This window comes from Marmota monax, unplaced genomic scaffold (assembly GCF_021218885.2).
Source record: "Marmota monax isolate L192 unplaced genomic scaffold, Marmota_monax_Labrador192_F-V1.1 WCK01_AAM20220418_F8-fsc00068, whole genome shotgun sequence".
Classification (NCBI taxonomy): domain Eukaryota; kingdom Metazoa; phylum Chordata; class Mammalia; order Rodentia; family Sciuridae; genus Marmota; species Marmota monax.
The window spans coordinates 5,211,130-5,237,829 of NW_026692352.1; the positions used below are offsets into that span (position 1 = coordinate 5,211,130).

Below are 26,700 nucleotides of genomic sequence, written 5' to 3' on the forward strand. Positions count from 1 at the left end.
TATGAATATTGGGAAAATACAGGAAAAATTTGTGACATCTGTCCCAGCGATTTATATCTGCTGTTCCTACCCTCTTCACTTGACTATACTTATTGATTCAGATCTTAGCTCAAACACCATTTTTCCTTGAGAAAATTCTCTGATGCCAAATATGAGGTTGCCCTCCCTCATCATATGACTGGGAATTTCTTTATAACACTAAGCATGTTTATGTTGATGATTATAATGACTGACTGTCCAGTACCCATCTTCCCCTCAGTTGATAAGCTCCAAAAGATCAGAGGTCAAGACTTTGTTTTCACAGCTGTATCCCTAATGCCTAGCTCAGGGCCTGGCACCTGGGAAGCGCTAAGTACATATCCATGACTGGATAGAGGGATTCCTGCCCTGGCTGCACTCTGTCTACTTTCCCCACCTTGAGAATTCCTGGGAATTGAAGGACTGTGGAATTGAAGGAATCAGGGAATGGAAGGATTCGTCTTCAAGCCATAATGCTCTCCATCCCACCTCCCATCTGTGCCCCTAAGGAAGCAGGTAGAGAAACAGAGAGTCACCTTGTTGTAGGCCAGGCTAAGGTACCTCAGCTCCGGGAAGGGTGGGGCCAGTGTCTGGTTCCTGGCCTTCAGTGACTTCACTGGAAGAATCTTGAATATGGGTGGAAGTGAACATACCTTGGTTGTCTTAGAAGAAAAAAAAAAAAGTCAAGGTCAAAGTGCCCTAATGATAAGGAGGTAGAGGCTGCCAATGGCCAAAGACCTTCCTATTGAGTGAGGTAAAAAGAACAACCTTCCTAGAGAGGCTTGGCCATAGACACATCTAGGGTCACAAGGGCAGATGTCACCAAGGGCCTAGAATTCTGGCTCTGAGTTCTCTGAGATCACACGTGGAAAACTCTCAACACCCAGTTCAGAGTTCTCTGGGGCCACAGGACACTAGCGAACCCCTGCAAACCTCATCAGCACTCTGCCTCATACCCACCCTCTGACGACAGCAGTTGATCCTGAATTGGCCTTTCTATGCAGCTGGGCTCATATTTTGGAGAAGCCCCTTGCATTGTTAAGGGACCTTTTTCTTAGTAGAGAGAGGGACAGCAGGAGTGAGCAGCCTTGACACCTGTCTGACAGGCTAGTCCCAACCCCCAGTGGAGGTTCTTCATTCAAGGATGAAACAACAGTTAAATCCTAAATGACTTGAGTCAGGCCTTAGGGTCTGAATGTGGCCTGGTCCATCTGAGTCACCTGAGGGCATGGTCTCTCATACAACTCAGATTGCCTCAGGGCCAACATATTTATTTGATAAGCAGAAAAATGAAACTGCTAGATTAATCATGCCTACTAACTCAGTTCATTCACTGATGCCCTGAATTACATGAGACCAAAAGACATTACAGGATAAGGTTAGGAGGAACTAAATACTGATGGTAAGGTTAGGAGGAACTAAATACTGTCCTGAGCTCCATTAACCACTATATAATCTTGGGCAAATTTTCAATTTTCATTTGTTCATTCAATAAGTGTTTGTGGAGCACTCACTTTGGGACAAATATTTTTCTGTCCTTCTGAGTCAATTTGTGAAGCCATACAATTGAGATATCAGTCATGGGCTAAAGAGTAAAGTTAATGATATTGTTTGGAAATGTACATGACTCCCCTGACCAGGTGATCCCAACATGAAGCCCTGAGAGAGCGACTGTGGTGACAGTCTGCTCATGTGAGAGTGGCCGCCTCCCTGCGCCCTTCTGCAAGGCTGTTTCCTCTCCCTGGTCCTTTTGAGTGTGTTATGCCCTGCCTTTCCCCAGCATTCTCAATTCTTAATTCTTAATTCTTAAAAAGTTAATAAGATGTTAACTGGTAAATAATCTTTCTTTAAATTTACAGAACCCAGAACATCTGGTGACCTTTGTCACCCCCTCCTTAATCTTTACTTGTATACATCAACTAACACAAAGCATGCAAATTACTGTGAGGTTTAACTTGCAGGAAAATAATATATCTGTTTTAAGAAAATATAGGAACTGGCCCCTAGACTCTGAGGTCCACTGTGACGTTCTGACTAATGGAAAAAATAAAATGGCCCGGAGGATGAAGACCCTGCTCAGCACACAGCCTTCTGCCCCCTGTCTCCCTGGATCTCATTTCCCTCCCTGTAAAAGCCCTTTGTGCCCAGAGTTCCTCAGGATGGAGCTTTGAGGATGACACCCCTCCCAATCTTCCGAGGTGCCAGCCACTGAAAAAACCTGATTCCTTCCTACCAACTCTTCTCTCCTGAATATTGGCCTTCAAGTGGCAAGCAGCCCAGACCTGAATCTAGTAATAAGGCAGCCAGCTCCATGCGACTGCCTGCTTAGAGGGAACTGGGTGAGCTGAAGGTGGGCAAGTCCGACTAGAGCACAGAAAAAGAAAAGCTGGAGTGTCCCGACATGAGGGCATGACTGGCCTCCCGAGGACAGAGAGGGCCCTGTCCTGGGCCTCTCTGATGCAACCATCTAACTCATCCTCCAGATTCTCAGATCCAGACAGCTGGGATCTAATCACTGAACAATCCTACCAATTTTCATTTTCCATGGGAGACAGTTCAGCATTCACAAGCCCCTCATCCCCAGATGCGTGACCTTTTTGCAGTGTGGTTTTGCTGCTCCTCTCATTCAAAGGGGAATCCATATCTCTACCCCCTTGACTGGTGACTATATATAAATAATTTGTCTGATCTTTGTGACAGGTTCCTGGGACATAGTTTCTAGAACCTTTGGAATTTCCTAAGTGACAGGAATGCCTCTGTTACTTATCACACCAGAATTTGATGAGATGACTCAGGATGGGGGCTAACCAGTCCTGAAAGAACAACCTGCAAGGAAAACGGGGCTCGAGGTTGAGTTCAAGCATGAAGTCAACAGGCCCCACAAGGTCGGTCCCCCCGCCCCCGCCTCCCATCTCATCCCATGCTACCTCGCCCTCATCAGTGTATCTCAACCACACTGACCTTCTTTCTGACTTTGCAACATGCAAGCTCTTTCTAGCCTCAGAGTTATTAGAGTCCATTCTGAGCAGAAAGCTAACCAGCTGTCTTAGAAGAGAGAAATATACATATATAAATAAAAGCCCTGGCTCAGGCTTAGGTGCCCTTCCTGGTTGGTGAGCACATCCATGTGCTGGGAGGGTGAGGTGTCCTGATTCCATGGGAGAGAGTGTAGAAGCTCTGTATTTTTGCCCTTCTAAATCTCACTTCATGTGTCTTTTTATTTAGCTCATCTTTTTATTTAGACAGCTTGGGGACCCCCAGATTTTGTGGCTGGTATGTAAAGTGAGAGCAGTTACTAATTCTGTACTAATTCTGACAGTCAGTGTCAGAATTGTATTGTATGCAATCTTATTATATTGCCAAGAGAACGTGGTAAAGTGACATTCTTTGAATTTCAGAATCTTGAAATTTTCTTGTGCACTCCTGAAACCCAGTTGCCACCATGCTATAAGGAAAAGACCACATGGAAAGGCCAAGCCACGTCATCTGTCCACCTGAATGAGTCCGGCTCCCCGCTAAGCTGCCTGCTGAATGTAGCTGCATGAATGAGCTGGTGAAACCAGTAAAACCACCCAACTCACTTAGATAATTGTGAGAAATAATAAGTGCCTTCAAATTGATTGTTTGAAGTCAGTAATTTTGGGTATCTTATGCAGCAATAGTTAATATTTCTATTCTAGAAACTGGTACAATCTCTCACATACTTTTTTTTTAATCTGTGTGAGGAGGCAGTGTACTGAGCTGCCTCTCAAGGAACTAGCTGGGTAAATGTAGAGTTGTACTTCTTATTTTAAGTGAACAAATCAATATTTAGTTTATGTACATGAGTCTCCATGAGCTTGGTCTGTGAACATCTGCCCTGAAAGAAAATCCAATTTTCTGTGCTGACAAAAATCAAGCATCCAAGACTTTGACAATAAGGATTGGATCCGGGTAGTGGTATATTTGGTAAGAACTTTTCCAGCTCTTGGAGATTCTTGTTAGAGACCTTCTGGGCTTCATGCTGGTGGCAGCCGCACTTCAGCAAGCTTTGTCACTTGAAGCAGCCACTGTTAATATGCTATGCTGAATGGCATCTGAGGACAGCGAAAGCTAGACTGTGGGCCCACAAGGTCAGGGCCTATCTGCTTAGCTCACTACTGCCCTTCTAGGGGCCAGCACGGTGCCTCGTACCTAATAGGTACCCAGCACACATCTGTTCAACGAATGGCCTATAGAAGTGCCTCTCAGGAACCAAAAAACATTTTTTTTCATTTCCTTTTATTTTTTTAACATTTTTTTCCTATTAAAATTAATGTTCCTCGCCTAGGGATGTAGCTCAGTGGAGGAGTGCTTACTTAGCATATGTGAGACTGTAATTAAATAAATAGAAATGTTGTTCTAACTCAAGTATGCAAATATAAATTAGGCAGTTCCTACCTCTGAGGTTGAAAATCCTGGGTAAGATGAGAACACAACCTCTGAAACAAAAGAGAAATAGAATGAAGGTTGGTAAGAGCACAGACTGACTCCCAGAGAGGCCAGGGTCTGCATCTGCCCCCCACTACATCAGCAGGATACCCTCTAGACCAGTTCCAGTGCTAAATGGGAAAAGGAAAAGCTGTGATATCCATCAGGAAATAAGTCCCCTTGCACTAGGACTTCACCAGGCCTGGGAGGCCCCACAAGGTCGGTCCCCGCCCTGCCTCCCATCTCATACCATGCTACCTTGCCCTCATCACTGTATCTCAACCACACTGACCTTCTTTCTGACTTTGCAACATGTAAGCTCTTTCTAGCCTCAGAGCTATTAGAGTCCACACTGAGCAAAAAGCTAACCAGCTGTTTTAGAAGAGAGAAATATATATGTATAAAAATCCTGGCAAAGCATTTGAAAATACTCTTTGTCATTTTAGTAGAAATAGAATGTGTTAAGTCAGTGAATTCAGGAGAGACAGCCAGCACAGTCAGCCGCATGGGCCAAAAGAAGAGGATGTGGAAAGATTTATTTCTTAGGACCATCTTACTAAGATGTGCCAAAAAATAGCTGAGTTCACCCTAACAAATGATCACTGAGACTGGGTCCTGTGTAGATGTCACTTGCCTTCACCCTGGTGAAGGGGACCCCTTCCCCACATTAATGATATTATAATGAGAAAGGTCACATATAAATAAATAGTAAGAAGTAAAACAAAGCCCGCCATAGATGAGGGTCTGTGAGCCATGTGGGAAAGGTCTGTACAATGAACAAAGTTGAGAGTTTGTAGGTGGATGGGCCATGGTGGCAAGTGTGGGTCCTGAGCAATAATCCCTTGATAAACAGAGAGCACCTCCTTCTAGAAAGGTGGGCTACACCATGCGTACATGCAAGCCTGCCCTTCCACAATCGTCAAGAGTGACTCTGGATGTCAGAACCTGCATTCTAAGCTTCTGATTGGGGATTCTTATGTGAAAAAAGGAACAATCAAGAATCTCCAAATATTTCATGAAAATTTACCTTGAGAACAAAGTCATGAAATATAGATGAAATTAGCACTGGAAAAAAAAACAACAGATAGTTTAACAAAAAGAGTAAAAACTTTAAAATAGAATAATCAGCATCCTCTGAGATTTGAAAAGCTATTTCATTTCTAAGATAAAAGTAGGTTGTTGTGGAAGTGAATCTACTAACACTTTCATAAATTTAAAATATGGTAATGCAATAAAGGACTGAATAAATATGCTGGATACAAAAACAGACCCAGCTAAAGAGCTAATTCACAAAGTCAAAGATGGACCTGAGGACTCTCTCAGAATACAGTACAAAATGCAAAGAAATTCAAGCATGAGAGAAAAGAGTAGCTGATGATAGGCCAAAACTTTTAGAATTCAAGAGAATTTCAGAGGAAGACCATATAGAGAATATCAAGAGGGAAATAAAAAGATTTTCTCCAAGATGAAGGAAACCACACATTTTTTTTCTGTTTTTCCCCCCACATTATTTTATTGGTGCATGATATGATTTGTTCTACATATTCATACATGCACACAATATAACAATATAATTTGGACACTATCATTCCCCAGCACTTCCCCTCTCCCTCCCCATTTCCTGCCCCTGGTCCTTTTCCTCTACTGATCTCCCCTTAATTTCCTCTCCAGCTCCCACATATGAAAAAAAAATAGGACCCTTTACCTTCTGAGTTTGACTTATTTCACTAAACATATGGTCTATAGTTCCAATCATTTTTCTGCAAAGGATATAATTTCATTTTTGAGAATTCTTTCAAAGATGTGTGGTTTCACTATGAAAATCCATATGGAGATTCCTCACAAGACTAGGCGTGGAACCGGGCATGGTGGTGCACGCCCATAATCCCAGCAGCTCGGGAGGCTGAGAATGGAGAATTAAGTGTTCAAAGCCAGCCTCAGCAATGGATATCCAACTCACTAAGCAATTCAGTGAGACCCTGTCTCTAAATAAAATACAAAATAGGGCTGGGGATGTGGCTCAATGGTTGAGTCCCCTGATTTCAATCCCCAGTACTAAAAAAAAGGACTAGGCATGAAAACACCATATGACCCAACTGTACCACTCCTCAGTATTTGTCCCAAAGAATTAAAGTCAGCATACTGTAGTGACACAGGCATACTCATGTCTGTAATAGCAGCACAATTCACAACAGCCCAACTATGAAACCAGCCTAGGTGTCCATCAACAGATGAATAGATAAGTGCAGTATATATACACAATGGAGTTTTATTCAGCCATAAAGACTCAACTTTGCACCTAAGTTATACACACAATAAAGAATCTAACAAAGAGGAAGCTTTGAGATACAAACAGTGGGGTAAGAAAGAAGTAAAACTAACAGTTCAATATCTCAACTAAAGAATAGTTGATATATAATTAAAAAATCAAAACCAATCTAAATTATTATTAGAGTTTATTACATTATGGGAAGTAACAGGGGTGGGGTTTAGCAGAAAAAAGCACATTAAGATTTTCTTCTTATTAAAGGGAAGACTTACTTTTGGTTGATTCTAGTTATTGACAGACAAAGGTGAGTTTGAATATATAAATAGGATCTTAGGATAACCACTAAAAATACAGAAATGAAATGTATTACCTTTAACAATTTGAGGAAAAATGGAACTAAAAGAAGAGTTAATGCTCACAAAAAGGCACAAAAGAAGAAAAAAACTTAGATACATAGAAACATATACTAAAGACCAATAGAATCATATTTGGTGTGAACACCTGTAATTTCAGCAATTTGGAAGACTGAGGCAGGAAGATTGCAAGTTCAAGGTCAGCCTGGGCAATGTAGACAGACCCTTCTCAAAAAAAAAAAAAAAGAGGGTGGGGGCGCTGGGAACATAGCTTAATGGTAAAGTACCCCTGAGTGTGCAATGCCATATTGTTTTTGAGATACATTAACATAGGTATTCATATCAAATAAAAAGCCAAGTCAAGGCCAAAAAAGATAAGGTATGATGTTTTACAGTGATTAAAAGGCACAATCTACTGAGATAAAAGCTGCAAACCTAATAACAGATAACTAACTTCATGGTAAAAAATGCCAGAAATGCAAAAAGAGATTGACAATCCATATTAGTGGTGAGAAACTTTATTTATTTATTTATTTAGGTACTGGGGATTGAACTCAGGAGCTCACTGAGCCACATCCCCTGCCCCCTTCCCATTTTTTGGGACTGGGGAGTGAATCCAGGGGTGCTTAGCCACTGAGCCATATCCCCAGCCCTTTTTTGTATTTTATTTAGAGACAGGATCTCACCGAGTTGTTTAGGGCCTCACTAAATTGCCGAGGCTGACTTTGAATTCTCCATCCTCCTGCCTCAGCCTCTCAAGCTGCTGGGATTACAGGCATGTACTACCATGTCCGGCATCCCCAGCCCTTTAAAAAATATTTTTTATTTTGAGACAGGATCTTGTTGAGGCTGGCTCTGAACTTGTAATCCTCCTTCCTCTGCCTCCCAAGTTGCTGGGATTGTAAGTGTACACCATTGTGCCTGGCTGGTGAGAGACTTTAATATGCCTGTTTCCAAAGTTAACAAACCAAGTAGGCTGAAAAATTTTATTGGAGAACTCATTGAATAACATAATCATGTCAATTATTAATTTCCAAGTTTGACTTGCAAATCAACTCTTCTCTATTCTGCTTTAGGATGCTGGAGCTGGGGCTTAGAAAACCTGAAAGCCAGGTTTTTGCCAGTTGGTTTCCTGTTAGACTCTGACAATAGGGTGGTTGGAGAGGAAGACTGCAGAGTTAGAAGAGGAAGGGCTGGCTTCCTCCTTTGCTTTCCATGCGCTTCCTGACTGCTGGCAGTTCCTATGAATGCTGGCGGAGTCATGTTTCTACCCCAGCAGCACCTGAGTCCACCTGGCATGTTTCTCACTTTTATAAATCAGTCTGATTTTGCCTACTAGCCAGTATTCTGTCCTCAGAGACCTGGTTCTCAGCTCCCCAAAGCCCATCTGATATCAGCAGTCAAGCAACACCAGGACCTCATACATGCTAAACAAGTACTCTACCACTGAGCTAAAGCCCCAGTCCCAGAAAAAGCATTTGACAAAATTTAATACCCATTCACAATAAAAAAAAAAAAAAAAAAAAACCTCTCCAGGAATGCAAGAAAAATTTTTTAATATTTATTATCATCACTTCTATTTGACATTTTTTTGGAGGCAGGGGATACCAGGGACTGAATCCAGAGGTGGTCTACCAATGAGCTACATTTATTTATTTATTTATTTATAGACAGGGTCTCACTAAGTTGCTGAGAGTCTTGCTGGTCTTGAACTTGTGATTCTCCTACCTCAACCTCTCAAGTCAGGCGTGTGCCACTATGCCCTGTACTTCAATTCAACATTGTACTGGAAGTCTTAACCAGCAAAATAAGGCATTAAACAGGTATAGAGGTATTAAGATTGGCAAAGAGAAGACATAAAATGATCATCATTTGTAGAGATCATGGTTGTGAACATAGATAATCCATAAAAACCTACAAATGATTAGAAAAAATAAATAATAGATTTAGAAAAGTTACTGGATACAATTCAGTCTTTCTATGTACTAGCAATAAATAAGTGGAAATAAAATGTTAAAAAAAATAATATCAATGACAACAGTATAAACAAAACAACTACCCAGGAATAAATCTAATTAAAGATATGTACAATCTCACCATTGAATAATATAAAGTATTGTTGAGAAAAGACCTAAAAATTCCTAGGATATGTTATTTAATGTATTAGAAAACTCCAGGTAGCAAAAATGTTGAGTCTTTCCAAATTGACCTATAAGGTAGTGAAATTTCAATCAAATTCATTTTATATGGGGACTGACAAGCTGATTCTAAAATTTATGTGAAAATGCAAAAGCCTTATAGTACGCACAGCAATTCTGAAGGACAATGATCTAGCTAAAAGACTACTAAGTATCAAAATTTGTTTATAGTCAGATGTGGGCACATGCCTGTAATCCCAGTGGCTCCAGAGGCTGAGGCAGGAGGATCCCAAATTCAAAACCAGCCTCAGCAATTTAGCAAGGCTTTCAGCAACTTAGGAGACCCTCTCTAAATAAAAAATGAAAAGGGTTAGAAATGTTGCTCAATGGTTAAGCACCCCTGGGTTCAATCTCTAGTACCAAACAAACAAACAAAAACAAATACAAACAAAAAACTTCTTCAAATGGGAAAGGAAAAGCACTAACCACAAAATAAAAGACTGATAAATTTTACTTCATTAAAATTAAAACTTATGTTCACTAAAAGTCACTATTAACTTAGGTGTGGTGGCATCTACCTAGTCCCAGCAACTTGAGAGGTTGAAGCAAGAGGATTGCAAGTTTGGGGGCAGCCTTGGCAACTTAGCAAGATCCTGTCTCAAAATAAAAATTAAAAAGGTTTGGGGTATAATTCAATGGTAGAATGCCCCTGGGTTCAATTTCCAGGACCCTCCACTCTACACACAATCACCATTAAGAATATGAAAAAACAAGTCACACACTGGAAGAGTTTTATAATATACACATCTATGAAAAACTTGTGTCCAGGATATATAAAGAACCCAATAAATCAACATGAAAAAGACAGACTACTCAATATGTATATAGAAATCCTTGAACAGTCAATTCCAAGAAAGGGTGCCAAAGTGACCAATGAACACATGACAAGGTAGTCAGTATCATTAGTTATTTGAGATGTAAATTAAAACCACAACAAAATACTATTATATAGCCACCAAGACAGCTACAATTACAAAGACTGAATTACCAAGCATTTGTGAGGATTTGGAATAATTGGAAATCTCTTAGATCAATGTGGGAGTAAACACAGGCACAACTTTGGGAAAGCATTGGCAGTATCTACTAATGCTCAACATACTTTTATAGTCCATGACCCACTAATTTGGTGCTTATGTCTACCAAAGGATATGAAGAGGATGTTCCAGCAGCTTTACTATAATAGCCAGAATAGAAATAACCAGAATGTCTGTCAACAGTAAAAAGGGTCATTAAATTGTGGAATAAACAAGAACAATGAAAAAAGACTGTACTACCTATATATGCAGCAACATTAATGAATCCCACAGACAAAACACTGAGTGAAATAGATCAGACATAAAAGAGCACATGCCATACAATTCCATATACATGAATTTCAAATCAGGGAAAATTAATCTATGGTGCTAGAAGTCCCAGAATGGTGGCTATTCTTGGAGGAGGTACTGATTGGAAGGGACACTGGAAATGTTCTGCACTGTAATATGGGGAGTACAAAAAGGATATATGTAAAAATTCAAGCCCTGCACAATATTTCTGTATTTTACCTAAAGTAAATTATGTTCTCAATTTAGAAGAGATATAAAAAATCAAACAGCATGGTAGTGGTGCAATAACATATAATATAGTGGAACAAAACATATAATCCAGAAATATATTCCTACATTAAAGGGATTTTGGTTTATAATACAGGTAACATTTCTTTTTGTTGCCTTTGAATGCTGCTATGTGGGTGTGATTCTTGGGACTGTGGTCGCCACCTTGAGACCTCAATGGAAACAAGGCTAAAAGAAAGAACAACTGGGCAGGCTGAGGATGGCAGAGAAGGTACGAATTCTATGAGGACACTGACACACCATAGAATTAACCATCTCTGGAAAGCCTTCCTTCTGAGTTCTTGTTACTTCAGATTTTAAAGAAATTATTCACTTTTCATTGGATTTCAAAAGCACCTTAACCAACAGAACCAGTTGGGGAGTCATTGACTAGTTCAGTTTAAATGCAACAGTTCCCCAGGAAACCACAGACTTTCAGGATAAACTCCCAGACATTTACTCCCATTATGGGGCTAGCGACTGGAACAGGGGCATCACTCACCTGTCCGATCAACATCCTTTTTCATGGGCAGTATGGTATAGTCCGGATGCTCATCTGAGGGCTCATAGATCCATGATTTGGGCTTCAGTGTGAACTGGGACTCTTTCTGGGGACTTATATGGCTTCCAACCCAGTCCCCTGACCCATCACGGAGCTGAACCTGCTGTAGGTACGGGATCCGGAAAATCCTGTTTTGGTCCAGGCTTAACTTCTTCAGTCTTCAATTAAGGAAAGTGAATACAGAATCACAGCAGTAATGACACCTCAGGAATATGCACCGAGCAACTTAGGGAAAGAACAGGGAATCCATCTTGGATACCTCCTTCGCTTGTGTGACCTTGAGCCAGTGACTTCTCCTCTTTGGGTCTCAATATCCCTCTCTCTAAATGGGGAGAATACTTCTAACCTTCCAAGGTTCTTGTGAAGATTAAATGAGATAATATGTAAGTGTCCTGTCACAAAGTCAGAAAATTTCCTGAATCCAAAGGAAATTTTTAAGGATCTAAAACTTAGCCATTTAAATGCTAGACTTTTCTTTACTTCAACCAAATACATAGAATTCAGCAGTTAAACTTCTCTTTCTGATTTGATGTTGTTGTCCTTCTCTTCCTTGGGTCAGGATGCTGTCTTGGGTAATACCTCCTCCTACCCTCCTTTCTCTCTGCTGCTTCTCATCCAGTCACATGATCAGAAATGTTCTTACTGATGATATATATATATATATATATTTTATGATGAGCTAAAGCTCAGAGGGGAGAAATCACTTACCCATGGCCACACAGCAGAGATAAGTGGAGGAGCTGGGCCTTAAACCAGGTCATTGGGTTTGCAGAACAGCACTCAGAGCATGAGCATGGCTGGGGTGAGAGAGGGTGGGCCCTAAGGAGGCAGGCTTGTGGCTTTACCTCCTGAGCCCTGCCAGGCTGGCAAAGCAATTGGGATTGGAGAGTTTGTTGTCATCCAGCATCAGTGTCTCCAGTGCCGGGAACCTCAGGATATACTTCTTGCTTGTCAGCGATGTTATGGGTGCTTCCCTGTGAGTGTAAAGATCTTGGGTACTGAGCAGAGTAGGGGACACATGCTCTACCATCCCCAGGAAGAAATGGAGGACAGGGAGTCACCTGGGAGGACTAACCAGCTCGGGGACTTCTCTAGTTCCCAAGAGAGGTCCCTGTAGAGATAGACAGGTGAGATTCCTCCCCACTGACCCCTTTCCCAAGCCCCACTTGTACACAAAATCTTCTGTGTGGATAAAGTTTACACACATCATGAGGCCAGGCTGGGGAAGGGTAAGGGGCACTGGTGGTGCTCTTGGATGATACCTGGGTCAGCAAGGTATGGATGGCCAAGGAGTGGGAAGCATCCTGCAGGTAGAACACTGCACAGTTGTGGCTCAGAGCTGACTCCTGGGAATGCTGTGTCACCCCAAGGACTGGTAACCATATAAGCACCAGGAGACAATGACTTTAGTATTGGTATGGACCACAGCTTTGCCACCAAGTGGGGTTAAGGGAGACTGGATAAAGGACACTGTGCCTGGCTGTAGTGAGGATCTCCTCTCGAGTGACTCTATAAAATGTACATGTTAGTAGATGAGAAGTGTCTTTTTAAACTCAACTCTCAGAGGATTCCAGAAAAACCTAAGAGTGAGATTTAAGAGGCTGAGGTCCTGAATTACACAGGCAGGCAGGAAGGGATGGCATTTTACGTACAACTATTAATGTGATCTTGTGTTCCAGCTGAATGAGGCCTGGGTAACTCGATGTAAATACACAGGCAGATGACTCAAATCCCATTTTTATTCCTCCCTCCAGATTCCATCCTGTCCACACACCAAGATAAAAACACCCATGGACATGAGACAAGGCACAAACATACAGATATATATATATGCCACAAACACAAATACAAGAAGAAGAAGGGAAACAAACATTCCTTCAGAGCTTGCTATATTCCTGGCATTGTGTTAGATGTTATGTGTTACCACAGAATCTCGGTGGGGAGGATGAATATTATTCTTCTGCTTTTCAGATCAGGAAACATAAGCTCAGAGTGACATGCTGAAAGTCTCAGAGCTAGAAAGTGGTAGAGTGAAAACTAGAATCTAGTTTTCCCTGACTCCAAACCCCAGCCTCTTTCCATTCCCGCTGTCCACTTATCACAGTTGCAAATCTTCAAACCACATGTGGGTTTAAAGGGTGTAGATATGGAGGGGTGGCTGTTGCCTGGGCTAGATAAGAGAGAGTTTAACAAAGGTAGACAGTGTTCAAAACCTAGCACAGGAACACACACAGAAATCAAGAGAGTTCACTGATAAAGGGGAACAGAAATCATTCATTCATTTATCCATTCATTCACACTCATGAGTCTCTTTAACATACATTTGTACAGCCAGGTACTAAGAATACAAAAAGAAAAATAATATATTATTCCCCTCAGGGTGCTTACAGTCTCATGAGGAGACAGATACGCTACACATAGTGGGACAAGTGCTTTAACAGAAGCAGGTGGGGAAGGCTCAGGGAAGGCAATACTTAAGCTAGACCATAAAGAATGAGAGGGAATCTGCCATGCTCTTAACCACTGTGAAAAAGAATGAAGACAAAATCACCTCTTTATGGCTGGATCTGTAACATAATTAGAAGTGCTAGACAGGTATCTTTCCTACCATGAGGCTCAGAAGTACAAACACATCCCAGCAATGAGGAGAAACGGGGCAAGTTACAGAAAAGAGCAGATGTGAGATTGAGAGACAGGACTTCCAGGCTGCTCCACAGTACTCAGGACCTACATTCTCTAAATATGTCTCTCATACATGGCTGTGAGATTCCCCAGTGTTTTTATAAGAAATTTCCCTTTCTGTAAAACAGATTTCTGACTTCTATAGATGATAAACATAATAGATCTAACTCAAAAAAAAGGGGCAGGGCGGAAAAGGATTCAGGAAGAGCCCTGGCAGCAGTGTGGGAAATAGGCTTGAAGTCCAAGGACAGAAACACTCAACAGGGAAGGCAGGAGCCTTTGGTTCATGGTATTTCAAGGTCACAGGTGAGCTTTTCCCCTTCCTGGAAGGACCAACTTTTAATACTGAATTTTAAATCTCTGCCTGAGAGCAAGAACAGAACACTGTGCAGCAGCTCTGTAGATTTATGATAGTTGGCCAATCTTTATTTTACTCCAATGAAACAGCAAAGAGATAAGATTAAAAAAAAATTCCTCTTGAACTTCATGATGGAGATGCTAGCTCTGTCTTGTCTCTGTGATAAGTTACACTGCCTTGCTTTTTGAAAGTTCTGCCCTAGTTATAACATGGGAAAGGTTCATTTTTGTCTATAAAATAGGTGTCTTAAAAGAGCGGGGCTGCGGGCTTCAGAGGCTCTCCTGCAGCAGCCTCTCGCAAGAAGGACTCTTTGAAGTGACAGGGCCTGCCAGGTGGAGAAGCTGATATTTCCAGTTGTTCAGAGGGGAAGATTTTAATTATCCCTTCTCTCAGCAAACAGAATTAATACCAATTAAAATGTGACAGATTTAACATAATTTTTTTTTTAGAAGCTAAGAGTATACCCAGTGGTTGGATCCAGCAAGGGGAATTTGTGAGTCACATGAGAAGAAGCATGGCAATGGGGATCAGGGGACTTGAGCTCTGGCTCTGGTGCTGCTGCTGCTTTGCTTGCTGCATGACTTCTAGATGGTGTTGAGCATCTCTGGGCTCAGATCCTCTATGTATATGGCAAAAGGGATTTTTTTTTTTATTTTACATTCTCAAAGTTTGAATTAGGTAAAATATCTGGCTTAATGAACCGAGCTAAGCACTGCAGAAAGCAAAATAAAACTGAGAAACCTCTAATATCAGTATAAATGTGAAGATACAGAAAATCGGCATTATGTAAAAATTGTGAATGTGTAACTGATGTGATTCTGCAATTTGTATTTGGGGTGAAAATGGGAGTTCATAACTCACTTGAATCAAATGTATGAAAGATGATATGTCATGAGCTTTGTAATGTTTTGAACAACCAATAAAAAAAAAAAGATACAGAAAATCCAGGATGCAAACACAGGACAAGGAAACAGAGCAGAACAGACTGTTTGCATAAAAGAGAACTCATGATGTGGCTGCTAAAAAGCCAATGCCATTTATGTGGCATTATTAGGAATAGAATGATTAGAAAAGAGGAGGTAACAATTTCTTTCCACTCCGTACTGGTCACTCCCAAGAATCTTACATGGTCCAAGGCAGAAAGGCAATAGGCCTACTGGGAGAGCAGATTTTGGCTCAAAACAAGGAGTAGAGCAGTCTAAAGATGGAGTGGGTCAGATACGATTCCCCTAACCCATGCAGACAAGGATGATAGCATGATTTAAGGTCAAGAAACTTGCAAAGAGTTCAGAACAGATGATTTTTAGCATAAATTAGTGAAGAGAAAGGAAGATAAAAGAGGCAGGCCATGAAAAGCTGTGTGAGCAATGTTAATGGAGTTTAGGATATTGGGAAGCTGCTGAAGGACCCTAAACAGGGCATTTTAGAAAGCTCACCCTGGCTGACAGGACGAAGGATGGGTTGGGAAATGAGAAGCTAGAGACTGAGATCAATCAGGAGGATAACAGAAATGAACAGGCTCCAGAAACATTTATGAAGTTCATTTCACAGTATCTGGTGATGAAATGCATGTTGGGGGGAGAGAGGGCAGTGCTCAAGTGGATTCCCAGGTTTCCAGCCTGGACAATGGCATAGCAGATAAGAGAGCAGTGCCAGGCACTAGGGCCAGGGAGGGACGAGGAGGAGATTTGGGCGTGGGGTGTTTGTGATGAGCCTGGTATAAATAGGCAATATGGGCTTAGAGTTCAGAAGACAGAAGTGAAGTAGAAAAATAACCCATATACTTGCAAAGGATGAGAAAAATTACTTTTAAAAAGTAGAGGTAAAGGTAGAAACTGCAGAGCACTAATATACAAGAGGCTGGCAGAAGAAGAGAAATTCAGAGCATGCTGAGCAAGGACAGGTGGCTGTGAAGAAAATAATGACAATGAAACCTGCCTTCAAAGCACAATGAGCTCAGTTGATACTCTGTGTAGACAGAAGCATGTTTATTCTCCCCATCTTTACACAAGGAAATAGAAGTTCAGGGTGGTGGAGACTTGCCCTACTTTATGCAACAAGGCTACCTACTGACAACAACTAGAACAATGAATAAAATTTAAAAAGATGTAAGAGATATGAAGACAGCAGGAAGGAGTATGCCAGAGAGAAAAAGGCATAGGAAGTCAGCTGGGCCTCAGAGGAATTTGCTGATCCTACTGAAATTGAACTGTGTCTTAACAGTCTAGTGGGGCCAAAGAATGAAAGCCCCGGGGCACAATGATGGTAGGGCATCTAATCAGAGACCACCAACATGAATCTGGGATCTTAAAGCAATAAACCTCAGGATGGCATAAACCAGAACTGAATCCATTCCCCTTAACCCACAGCTAGGAAAAACTATCTTAGAGTGAACAGAGAAGGGGAGTTGGGGAGACTGGTCCTCTTGCAAAACTGTAGCCCAAATGTGTATCATCAGACTGATCACCAAAATACTAGTCAGAAATTTAGTTTGTGAGTGCCCCTAAACACCTGGCCAAAATAAATGGAAAGGTTTATGATATTACAGACTACAAAATGTGGGCTAACTCTCCCCTGAATAAAAATGAGAAAAACCAAGCAAAATATATACTTTAAAGTAATATGCTCTAAGATTACCTGGGAAATAATGAGCTATGAAGAATTATGGGACCAAGATTTGAAAGAAGGAGGAGATCCAAAAGAGTTTGTGTTACATTTGTGCCACTTTTCCCTAGGGTTGTCTGCTGTCTCAAGAAGTGGCAGAGGGCTGGGGATGTGGCTCAAGCGGTAGCGCGCTCGCCTGGCATGTGTGCGGCCCGGGTTCGATCCTCGGCACCGCATACAAACAAAGATGTTGTGTCCGCCGAAAACTAAAAAATAAATATTAAAAAAAAAAAAAAATTAAAAAAAAAAAAAAAAAAAAAGAAGTGGCAGAGAGGCTGAGAAGTTGAGCAAAGATTCTAACAACTTTACTAGTCCAAGGGCCAAAAATAGAAGTCCAAGGTATGCCACAGAATGGAAGCATTATAAAATGGCCATGCTCTCAGGGGACTGAAGGACATACCCTGGGAGGAAGTGTGCACTAGAAACTGTGCAGTCCTTTCAGAAGCTGAAGGCGACCTTCAAACAATTTCTTTTTTTTATACCTTTATTTTATTCATATATTTTTATGTGGTGCTGAGGATCGAACCCAGGGTCTCGCATGTGCAAGGTGAGTGCTCTGAGCCCCAACCCCAGTCCCAACAATTTCAATCTCTATAACTTAATTATAGAGATTAAGAGGACTTGGAGTTATTAGTGTAGAACACCAGAAATTCTCAATCTGGTGAGGAAAAAAGTAATCCAATTTGCCCACAAGAAGAGGCCTCTCAGTCACTTTCCTTTTTACATTAAAATTAAACCAATTAAGTTTAAATAAAATTGAAAATTTAGCTCCTCCCTCACACTAACCACTTTTTACGCAATGTGCCAAGTAGCTACCACGTAGAACAATGTCTGTATAGAACATTTCCAATGTTGCAGAAAGTTCCACTGAGCAGTGCTAAACTAGGATTATAAAATTACTAGACAATATTTGCAAATTGGTACTAATGTCTGGGGATATGAATGGCATGGTGGTCCATCACTCAAAGTGGGGGATGAAGGTCAGACAAAAGAACAGAAGTTTAGACTCAGGCTAAATAGACCCAGTGAAGCCATAAACCTTCTTTGTAGTTAGTTCCTAAATGTGTAATTGAAATAGACATACTAAACAACTGGTAGAATACCTGTATTTGTTTATTGACCAACAAAGTGAAAGAGGTAGAAGAAAGTGTCAATTGAAACCCCAGGGACTTTTCTTCCCCAACAGTAAACCAAAAATAATACTATAGCCCATAGAGAACTACAGAGATGACTATAAGCACTAAAGATTAGAAAGATGGCTGGGGATATAGCTCAGTTGGTAGAGGCCCTGGGTTCAATCTCTAGCACACAATCAATCAATCAATCAATCAATAAAGAAAGATAGAAGGATAGTGATTCCTATGATAGTCCTGTTTAATACCCAGTGTTTATTTAACTTGTGCAAACTTTTGGTTTTTGGTACCAGGGATTGAGCCCAGGGGTGCTTAAACACTGAGCCACATTCCCAGCCCTTTATTTATTTATTCATTTTTTAAAAATTTGAGAGAGGGTCTTGCTATGTTGCTTATTCTTGGTAGTTGCTAAGGCTGGCTTTGAACTTGAGATCCTCCTGCCTCAGCCTCCCAAGCTGCTGAGATCACAGGCATGCACCACCACATCTGGCAGAAGACTTGTAGATTTCTATGAGGTTAATCATGCACTAATTCCAATTTTAGCTGCTGTTTCAGAAGTGGATTTTTTTCCCCTTTTGCTGGGGATCAAACTTAGAGCTTCATGCTTGCTAGACAATGCTCTACCAGTGAATTATATCCCCAGTCCTGGAACCTTTTTTAATAGTTTTTAGTTGTAGTTGGACACAATACCTTTATTTTATTTTGTTTTTATATGGAGCTGAGGATCGAACCCAGCATCTTGTGCGTGCTAGGCGAGCACTCTACCACTGAGCCACAACCCCAGTCCCCTGGAATCTTTTTACTGTAGTAAATCAACACAGTTCTTGGCACTTGGGATACAGCTAAGAATCTGTCAGATGTATTCTCTTTATCAATGAGCAAGAACTATCAGAAATACCCTGCTTTCACCTGAAAGGCACCTTTGTCCTCTTCCCTCAGGGCTACATCAACTCTTAAACACTATCATAATCTATTACACAGGGATCTTGATTATTTTGATATCCTACAGACCATCATGCTGATTGAACCTAGTGATCAGGGAAAGTCACACATACTCTATATGTCTTAGTAAGAAACATGTGTGGCACAGGATGGAGAGAAACCCCACACAAATTCAGGGGACTGCCATCTTGTTTAATTTTCTTGGTGTCCAGGTGTCTGCATTGGAATATAACTCCAATGTGAAATACAAAGTCCTGCACCTTCTGAAATATTTTTGGATTTCACATAAAACATTTGGGTTGTTTTGTTCCATTTACTAAGCATCCTGTAAGGTTATCAGTTTTCATTGTAACCCACAGCAAGATTAGGTTCAGACTGCAGCACAAGTTGCTCCTCCATTGGGATTACCACTCTACTGATCCAACTGGACTATAGCAAATAGGTGTACAGGACAGTCTGCTTTTCAAGGACAGTTTGAGTTTTCACCTGTTGTTCCAAAATAGTTATCAATAATGTCTTTTTTTCCCTCTGAAATATGTTCTGGCTTGGATGATAAATGGCAAGATGCTATGAATAGAATCTTTTGTAGGTACCAAGAGGATAAATCATTTTTGAGCAAAATTATGTGCTATTATGATAATTGTTTTCTTTTTTGAAAAGTTTCTGGCTTACAACTGCATGTTGGTACAGACTAATCACTTGGCCATGGGACACTAAGTGACCATGTGACCTGAGACACTCATCATGAATTGAATGTGCAACAGAACTACCTTATCAAGTGAAAGCAATATTTTAAATTTTTTTCAGTGGACATATAAAAATGTACATATTCATGGGGTATCATGTGATGTTTTGATACATATATACATTGCATAATATTTAAATATGGATAAGCAGAGCTATCTCCTCAAATCTTCTGGCTTTCAGGAACATATAGAACACATTTACGATCTATAATCACCCTACTGTGAAATAGAACCCAGAACTTACTTCTCCTATCCACCTATAACTCAGTACTCATTGGTCTACCTTTCCTTATCCCTTTCATCCCCCTTATCTCCCAAGCCTCTGTTCTATTCTACTCTCAACTTCTATGAGATTAACATATTCACATATGGTGAGATTACATACTATTTGTTTTTGTGTGTAGAGAAAACATTATTTGAGATCAGTCTCCAGCAAGTCTGGAAAAGTTTTGAGAATATATGACTCAAATTCCAGTGGCACCTATCATGATTTTGCATGATATGCTGACATCAACCAAAACTGAACTACTGAATTATTATAGCCCCACACAGTAGCAACCTAAAAGACAGGGTAAGATAAATCCTCCAGGTAGGCAAAACTTAGAGCAGTATATATCTGACTGTTATATTTGTTGGTTGGAGAAATAGCCAGAAGCACAGATCTGTGCTGATTCATGGGCAGTGACATAATGGTTTAGTTGAATAGTGAAAGCTTGGAAAAAAATGAAAAATGCTAACAGGGAGGTCTGGAGAAAACTTACATGAATGGACTCTCAGAATGAATAGAGAATATGAAGATTTAATTATATGCCATATGACTATAGATGACTCTCAACGATTAGGTAGAAAAGTGATCCATTACATGAATGTCACTTCATTTTCTCCTGGATATTCAGGACTGAAAAATGACCTTAGAAGTACAGATAAAGGCTATGCACTTGTCCTCACCAAAGCTAATCTGGTTATCACCTCTACTGAAAACACAATCTGGCAGTAGCAGAAGCCATTGCTCACCATTTTGGGGATAGTGAGCACCTTAATAGTACAAGATTGACTGCCATAGATACCTTCCTTCAAAAAATAGCAGCAATTATTTTTTCTTAATGGAATAATTACACATGTATTTTTTTGGATACAGATTGTTCTTCTCTGCCCATAATATTTTAAATGTGGAATTACAAACTGCTGTTACAATAATACTAGTTTTAAAAATTGCCCATGTATCTACCTTTACTGAGATTATTCTTACTTTTTGAAAATTTGATGCATTAAATTTATACATAGGGCTGGGATATAACTCAGTTGGTAAAGTGCTTGCCTTGCATGCACAAAGCCCTGGGTTCAATCCTCAGCACACACACACACACAAAAAAAACCCAACAGAAAAAAGTTATACATAAAAGTATACATATGTATCATTGTGATATATTTGTACATTCACAGTACATAATTTGATTAATTCCATTCCTTTGTACATACCCTTTCCCTCCTCTCCACCCTTCCCTTGCTACCATTCCTTTGCTCTACTGGTCTCCCTTTTATTTTTGTAAGATCCATCTCTTTCTCTCCCTTCTATTTTTGTGAGATCCTTCTTTTTCCCTCTAGTTTCCATATATAAGAGAAGATAAACTACACATGACTTTCTGTGTCTTAGTTCACTTACAATGATGTTTCTTATAGGTCTGAATTACTGTCTAGTGTCATTTCCTTCCAATCTGCAGGACTCCTTTTAGCATTTCCTGCACAGCAGATCTAAAAGTAATGAATTCCCTTAGCTTCTCTTAGCTTTTATTTATCTGAGGATGTCTTAATTTCTCCCTCACTGCTGAAGAACAGTTTTGCTGGTTATAGTATTCTTAGTTGACAATATTTATTTATTTTTGCCCTTTGAATATATCAGCCTAATGCCTCTGGCCTTCAAAGTTTTGATGAAAAATCTGCTGATAGTCTTATTGAGAATCCCTTGTATGTGACAAGTCACTTCTCTTGCACTGCTTTCAAGATTTTTCTTTGTCTTTTGACAGTTTGATTATAATGCGGCTCTACAAGAATATCTTTGAGTTCATCCTACTTGGAGTTCATTCAGTTTCATGGATGCTTTTATTCATGTAAACCTAGGACGTTTTGGCCATTATTTCTTTAAAGCATATCTTGGCTCTTTTTTCTCTCTTTCCTCCTCTGGGGTTTTCACAATAAATAGGTTGATTTGCTTGATGGTGTCCCACATGTCCCTTACTCTCCATTCAAGTCAACCTTTTTTTCTTTTTGTTCCTTGGACTTGATAAATTATCTTTGAATTCACTGATTCTTTCTTCTGTCTTTTCAAATATACCTTTGAATCTTTACGGTGAATTTTTCATTTCAGTTATTATAATCAGCTTTAGAATTTAGTTTTGATTTCTTTTTAGTTTTTCTATCTTGTTACTTCCATTTTGTTTGTATATCCTCTTGTAGACCTTCTTCATGCCCTCTGTTAGTTTTTTGGGCATCTTATTTTGACCTATCTGAGGGATAGTTCCTGTTGGTTTATTTATTTTACTTTGAATGTCCTATGCTTTCTTATATATTTCTATGCCTTATGATTTTTTGCTAAAAACTGGGTATTTGAATCTATTAATATGGTAACTCTGAAGTCAGATTCTCCCCTTTCACCAAGATTGGCTCTCTTCTGTTTTTGTTTTTGACTGTTGTAGGCTGTTTCCATGCCAAGAATCATTCCAAGGTAAAAACCTAAAGTCTTAGGTCTCTTCTAAATCTGTGCCTTTCCTTCGATGTTTGTGGTAACTTTCTATTTTATTTCATACCTGATGTTGCTTTTGATTGTCTTAGACTTTAATGTCTGGCTCCCAAGGGTGAGGGGACAAATGAAGGTGGATAAAGAAAACTGGTCAGTTCTTTAAATTCTCTGGAAGTGCCTTCAGCTGGGAAAGAAGGGGCTTACAACAGCTGTGCATGTGTGTCACAATGGCTGCCCAACCTGTGTCTGCACCTAATGATCACAAGTAGCAATCAATGATCAGAACATAGATCCACAACAATTAGAGAGCAGAGACGTTTCTTTCCATCTGTTTCCACAAGCTGCACATGAGTTACCTCAAGAATACATGCATGATTACCTGCCATGTGACTAGGCTTAGGGGATAAGCTATAAACTGAAATTATCTTCAGTTTGCTGTCCAAGGCTTCCTTTGGAAGATGTAATCCTTAAGTAGACTCTAGAGTCCCAAAATTGTTTCATCAGATAGATTCTACCAATGCATTTGTTGTTTAGGTCAAGAGACAGATTTCTAGTGCTTCCTACTTCACCATCTTCCCAGAATCTTCTGGTGAAATAGCCTTTGATAATTTATTTACTACACCAGGTATCTATAATGGGGAAGTTGGGGCCCTGACAGATAGAATAGTGCATCACATAAACCAGCAACCAATACTGATGCTGTTTTTCTCATAGCAAGGACTTGGGAGTTAATTAACAAAAGTGGAAGTGGCTCCTCTTAAAATTATATCTAATAATCCACTTGGAGAATTTTTGCTTCTCATTTCTGCAACTTAAGGCATTTCTAATTTAAAAGTCTTAATTTACAAGAGAGGAGTTCCGAGGGACACAAGAATGGTTCCCTGAACTGGAAATTGAGATTGTTACTGGACACTTAGGTCTCTTATTTCACTAAACCAACAGTCAGGCAAAGAAGGGCTTACTGTATTTGCTGGGTGATTGATACATATTCCTAAAGTAAACATGATTGTTGTTATACACTGAGGAAGGTAATATATATATACCTGAAATCTAGGGAAATATCTGGTGCTCACCTGCAATTCCATGTCCTTTACTAAAAGTAAAGAGCCATAAGCAACCCAATAAAAGCAGGACTCCTTCAGGAGTGAAGGTTTAGAATACTAAACCAGTAAAAGAAACCTAATCAGCTGAGGTGGTAGGTGAAAGCAAAGGAGCATTGAATGGGTGATGGAAGGCTTCACCAATATCCACTGTGGTTTCCTGATCAATTAAGAAGAAATTATTGCAATAACTATGAATATTTTCATATGCATTTCTTCTTTTTTAGTTTTATTGTAAGCATATATATGTGCATGTGGGTAAATACTGCATATATAAATTGTTAGTGGTGATTGATTTTGCAACTTAGTTTTTAGGTTATAAAATAACCATAAATTTCTTTGGAAGAGAACATAATGTCATCCAGAGATGAATACAGTAACTGATGAAACCTTGTCTCATCCCTTTTTAGAGAGGTCTTTAGTATCAGAGGAAAAGTTTCTTTAGGTTAGGTCAAAGCACATTGTGGTTACTATTGTTGTGTGGAAATTAAACATGGAGAAAAGGAGAGTGGATGTTAGGGTTCCTGGGGGTCAGTGGTGCTAGTCATCAGACTATATGCTCTCGGCCATTACCCCTTCCTCTATGTTCTGCTATGTATATGGAGATACCCCCTAACTACACTTCCCATACTGACTTTCCAATTGGTTTCCAGTTAGGTATTGTCAATGAAAGGGACTGGAGAGAGACTGGAAGGCAGAGCAGGGGAGAGGCATCTCTTCCTGTATGACCCCAGTAGTAGTACTGAAGTGGCAACTGTGTTGGCAGAGGTCAAGGCAGCACATCTTCAGTATATCTAGAATTAAAGCAATGACCTCTCTAGAAGCACAGCAGCAGGTACAGACTTGTGGGCTCCAATTCAACAGGGTTAGTGGCTTTTGATCTCTAGGTATCAATCCTTCTTTCTTTTTGTTCATCCATGCCCCTCTTCTCTAATTGCTTGTCCAGATCTTCTAACACTAAGTAACCAACTCCTTCCTTTATCATTGGTGATGCTTTAGGTTAAATAAAGATTCACTAGGTGTGATTTTTAAAAAAAATATTTATTTTTTAGTTGTAGTTGAACACAATACCTTTATTTTTATGTGGTGCTGAGGATCGAACCCAGGGCCTCACATGTGCAAGGCAAGTGCTCTACTACTGAGCCATAATCCCAACCCCACTGGGTGTGATTTTTAAAAGAGCCCTTATCTTTTAGGGACATCTGCTAGAGCATTTATACACAAAATTATATTAATCTACTGATTCATTTATGGATTAATTCATTTTTAGCTGGATTCATTTATGGCTGGATACATTCCAGATTTTTCTTAAGAATAATCTAGACTGAGTTATGATGGGGCATAGATAAAACAAGATTGGCTATGACTTCATAACTGTCAAGTGATACTCACTGGGTGATAGGTACATGGGAATTCATTTTACTATTAACTCTACTTTTATATATGTTTGAATTTTTCATATTAAAATATCAACTATTATCTCTCTCCTTAAGAAAGCAGAAATCCCTCTATTTGTAATACCTTGAGTGGTAGAATCTGACTGAGACATGTCTTGTCAGGGAGAAAGCTTGCTTAAAAATAGAGCCAACACAAAGGAAAACAAAAACTTGTTCATGTGTGTGAGAGAGCAGGTGACAGATCGAAAGAAGTTGCACATACGACCAAGAAATAGACAAGAGATGTACATAGAGTCCTGACAACATTCTGTCCACTCATATCTAACTAAATGAATTCAGCAGGTTCATTTTAGGACTTTTCAGATACTAACCAATAATTCCCTTCTGTTTACACTAGTTAGAATTGGACTCATGTCACTTGAAAACAAAAGAATGAATCTAATTAATGAAATCCGAATATAATGATCCCAACCCCCTTTAAGCAACTAACTAGCCACCATTATCACTATCATCTCCATCAAATTTTCCATTGTGGCTATGAATATTAACACTACATGACTTTCACTATCAACATCAGCATTCATTGGCTAGCTACTGTGTGCACTGGATTTGTACCTAGGAGCTGAATACCAGAGATAGCAAGACAGAGCCCCTGCCCTTGAAGAACTCCTAACCTTCTTGGGGAGGCTATATATACCATCCACACATCTATCTAGTATAAAGATACACAGATGGGCCAGGGCTGTAGCTCAGTGGCAGAGCACTTGCCTTACACATGTATAGTACTGGGTTCGATCCTCAGCACCACGTAAAAAATAAATAAATAAATAAAATAAAGGCATGCTGTCCATCTTCAACTACAAATTTTTTTTTTAAAATATACACATACATTTATGAAACATAAATCACAAAAGAGCATGCTCAGGACTAGACTAATTGGGAAAACACTGAATTCACCTGATACTTAGAGAAGGGAGGAAGTGGCATGGGCTGAAGCAATCAGAAAGGCTTCTGGCAAGGAAAGTAGGAGAATCTGAGCTGGGCTTTGGAATATGAACAGAATTTACATAAGAGAAGGGCTGGAAGGGGGGCATCTAGCACAGTGGTAGTGTATTGCCTAACATGCACATGGCTCTGGGTTCTATCCCCAATACTGAAAAAATAAAAAGAGAATCTGGAGTCAGATGAACTTAGCTCAAATCCTGATTCTGTCACTGACTAACTTTGTAGCTTTGGGGAAATCATTTAACTTGTCTGTGCTTCAATCTCCAAATCTAAAAAATGAGGATGACAATAGTACACGTACCTTATAGTCACTGAGGATTAAATGGTTTAACATATGTAAAGTGCTGAGGATAGTGTCTGGCACATAGCAAGCACCTCATACGTGTTATTATTAACAGAGGAAGGTCCAGTACATTGTAGCCAGAAGGAATGTCTTCAACAAATGTGCAAAGTAGGAACATACAAAGCTTATTTAGAAACTAGTAAATAGACTTA

General features: G+C 39.9%; 1 protein-coding gene across 3 annotated transcripts in view; it reads right to left on the bottom strand.

The window, feature by feature from the left end:
* Xrra1 (X-ray radiation resistance associated 1) overlaps positions 1-26,700 on the bottom strand; it is a 65,965-nt gene that overhangs the window by 11,167 nt on the left and 28,098 nt on the right. The window contains exons 9-12 of one of the 3 annotated variants that reach the window (XM_046441969.2): positions 12,287-12,415; positions 11,382-11,599; positions 4,438-4,478; positions 555-680 (exon numbers count right to left, since the gene is read on the bottom strand). In XM_046441969.2, the coding sequence (XP_046297925.1) occupies positions 555-680; positions 4,438-4,478; positions 11,382-11,599; positions 12,287-12,415 (514 nt within the window). Of the gene's footprint in view, positions 1-554; positions 681-4,437; positions 4,479-11,381; positions 12,055-12,286; positions 12,416-26,700 lie in introns of those variants that run through there. The other 2 variants (XM_046441971.2, XM_046441972.2) reach the window with 2 other exon arrangements.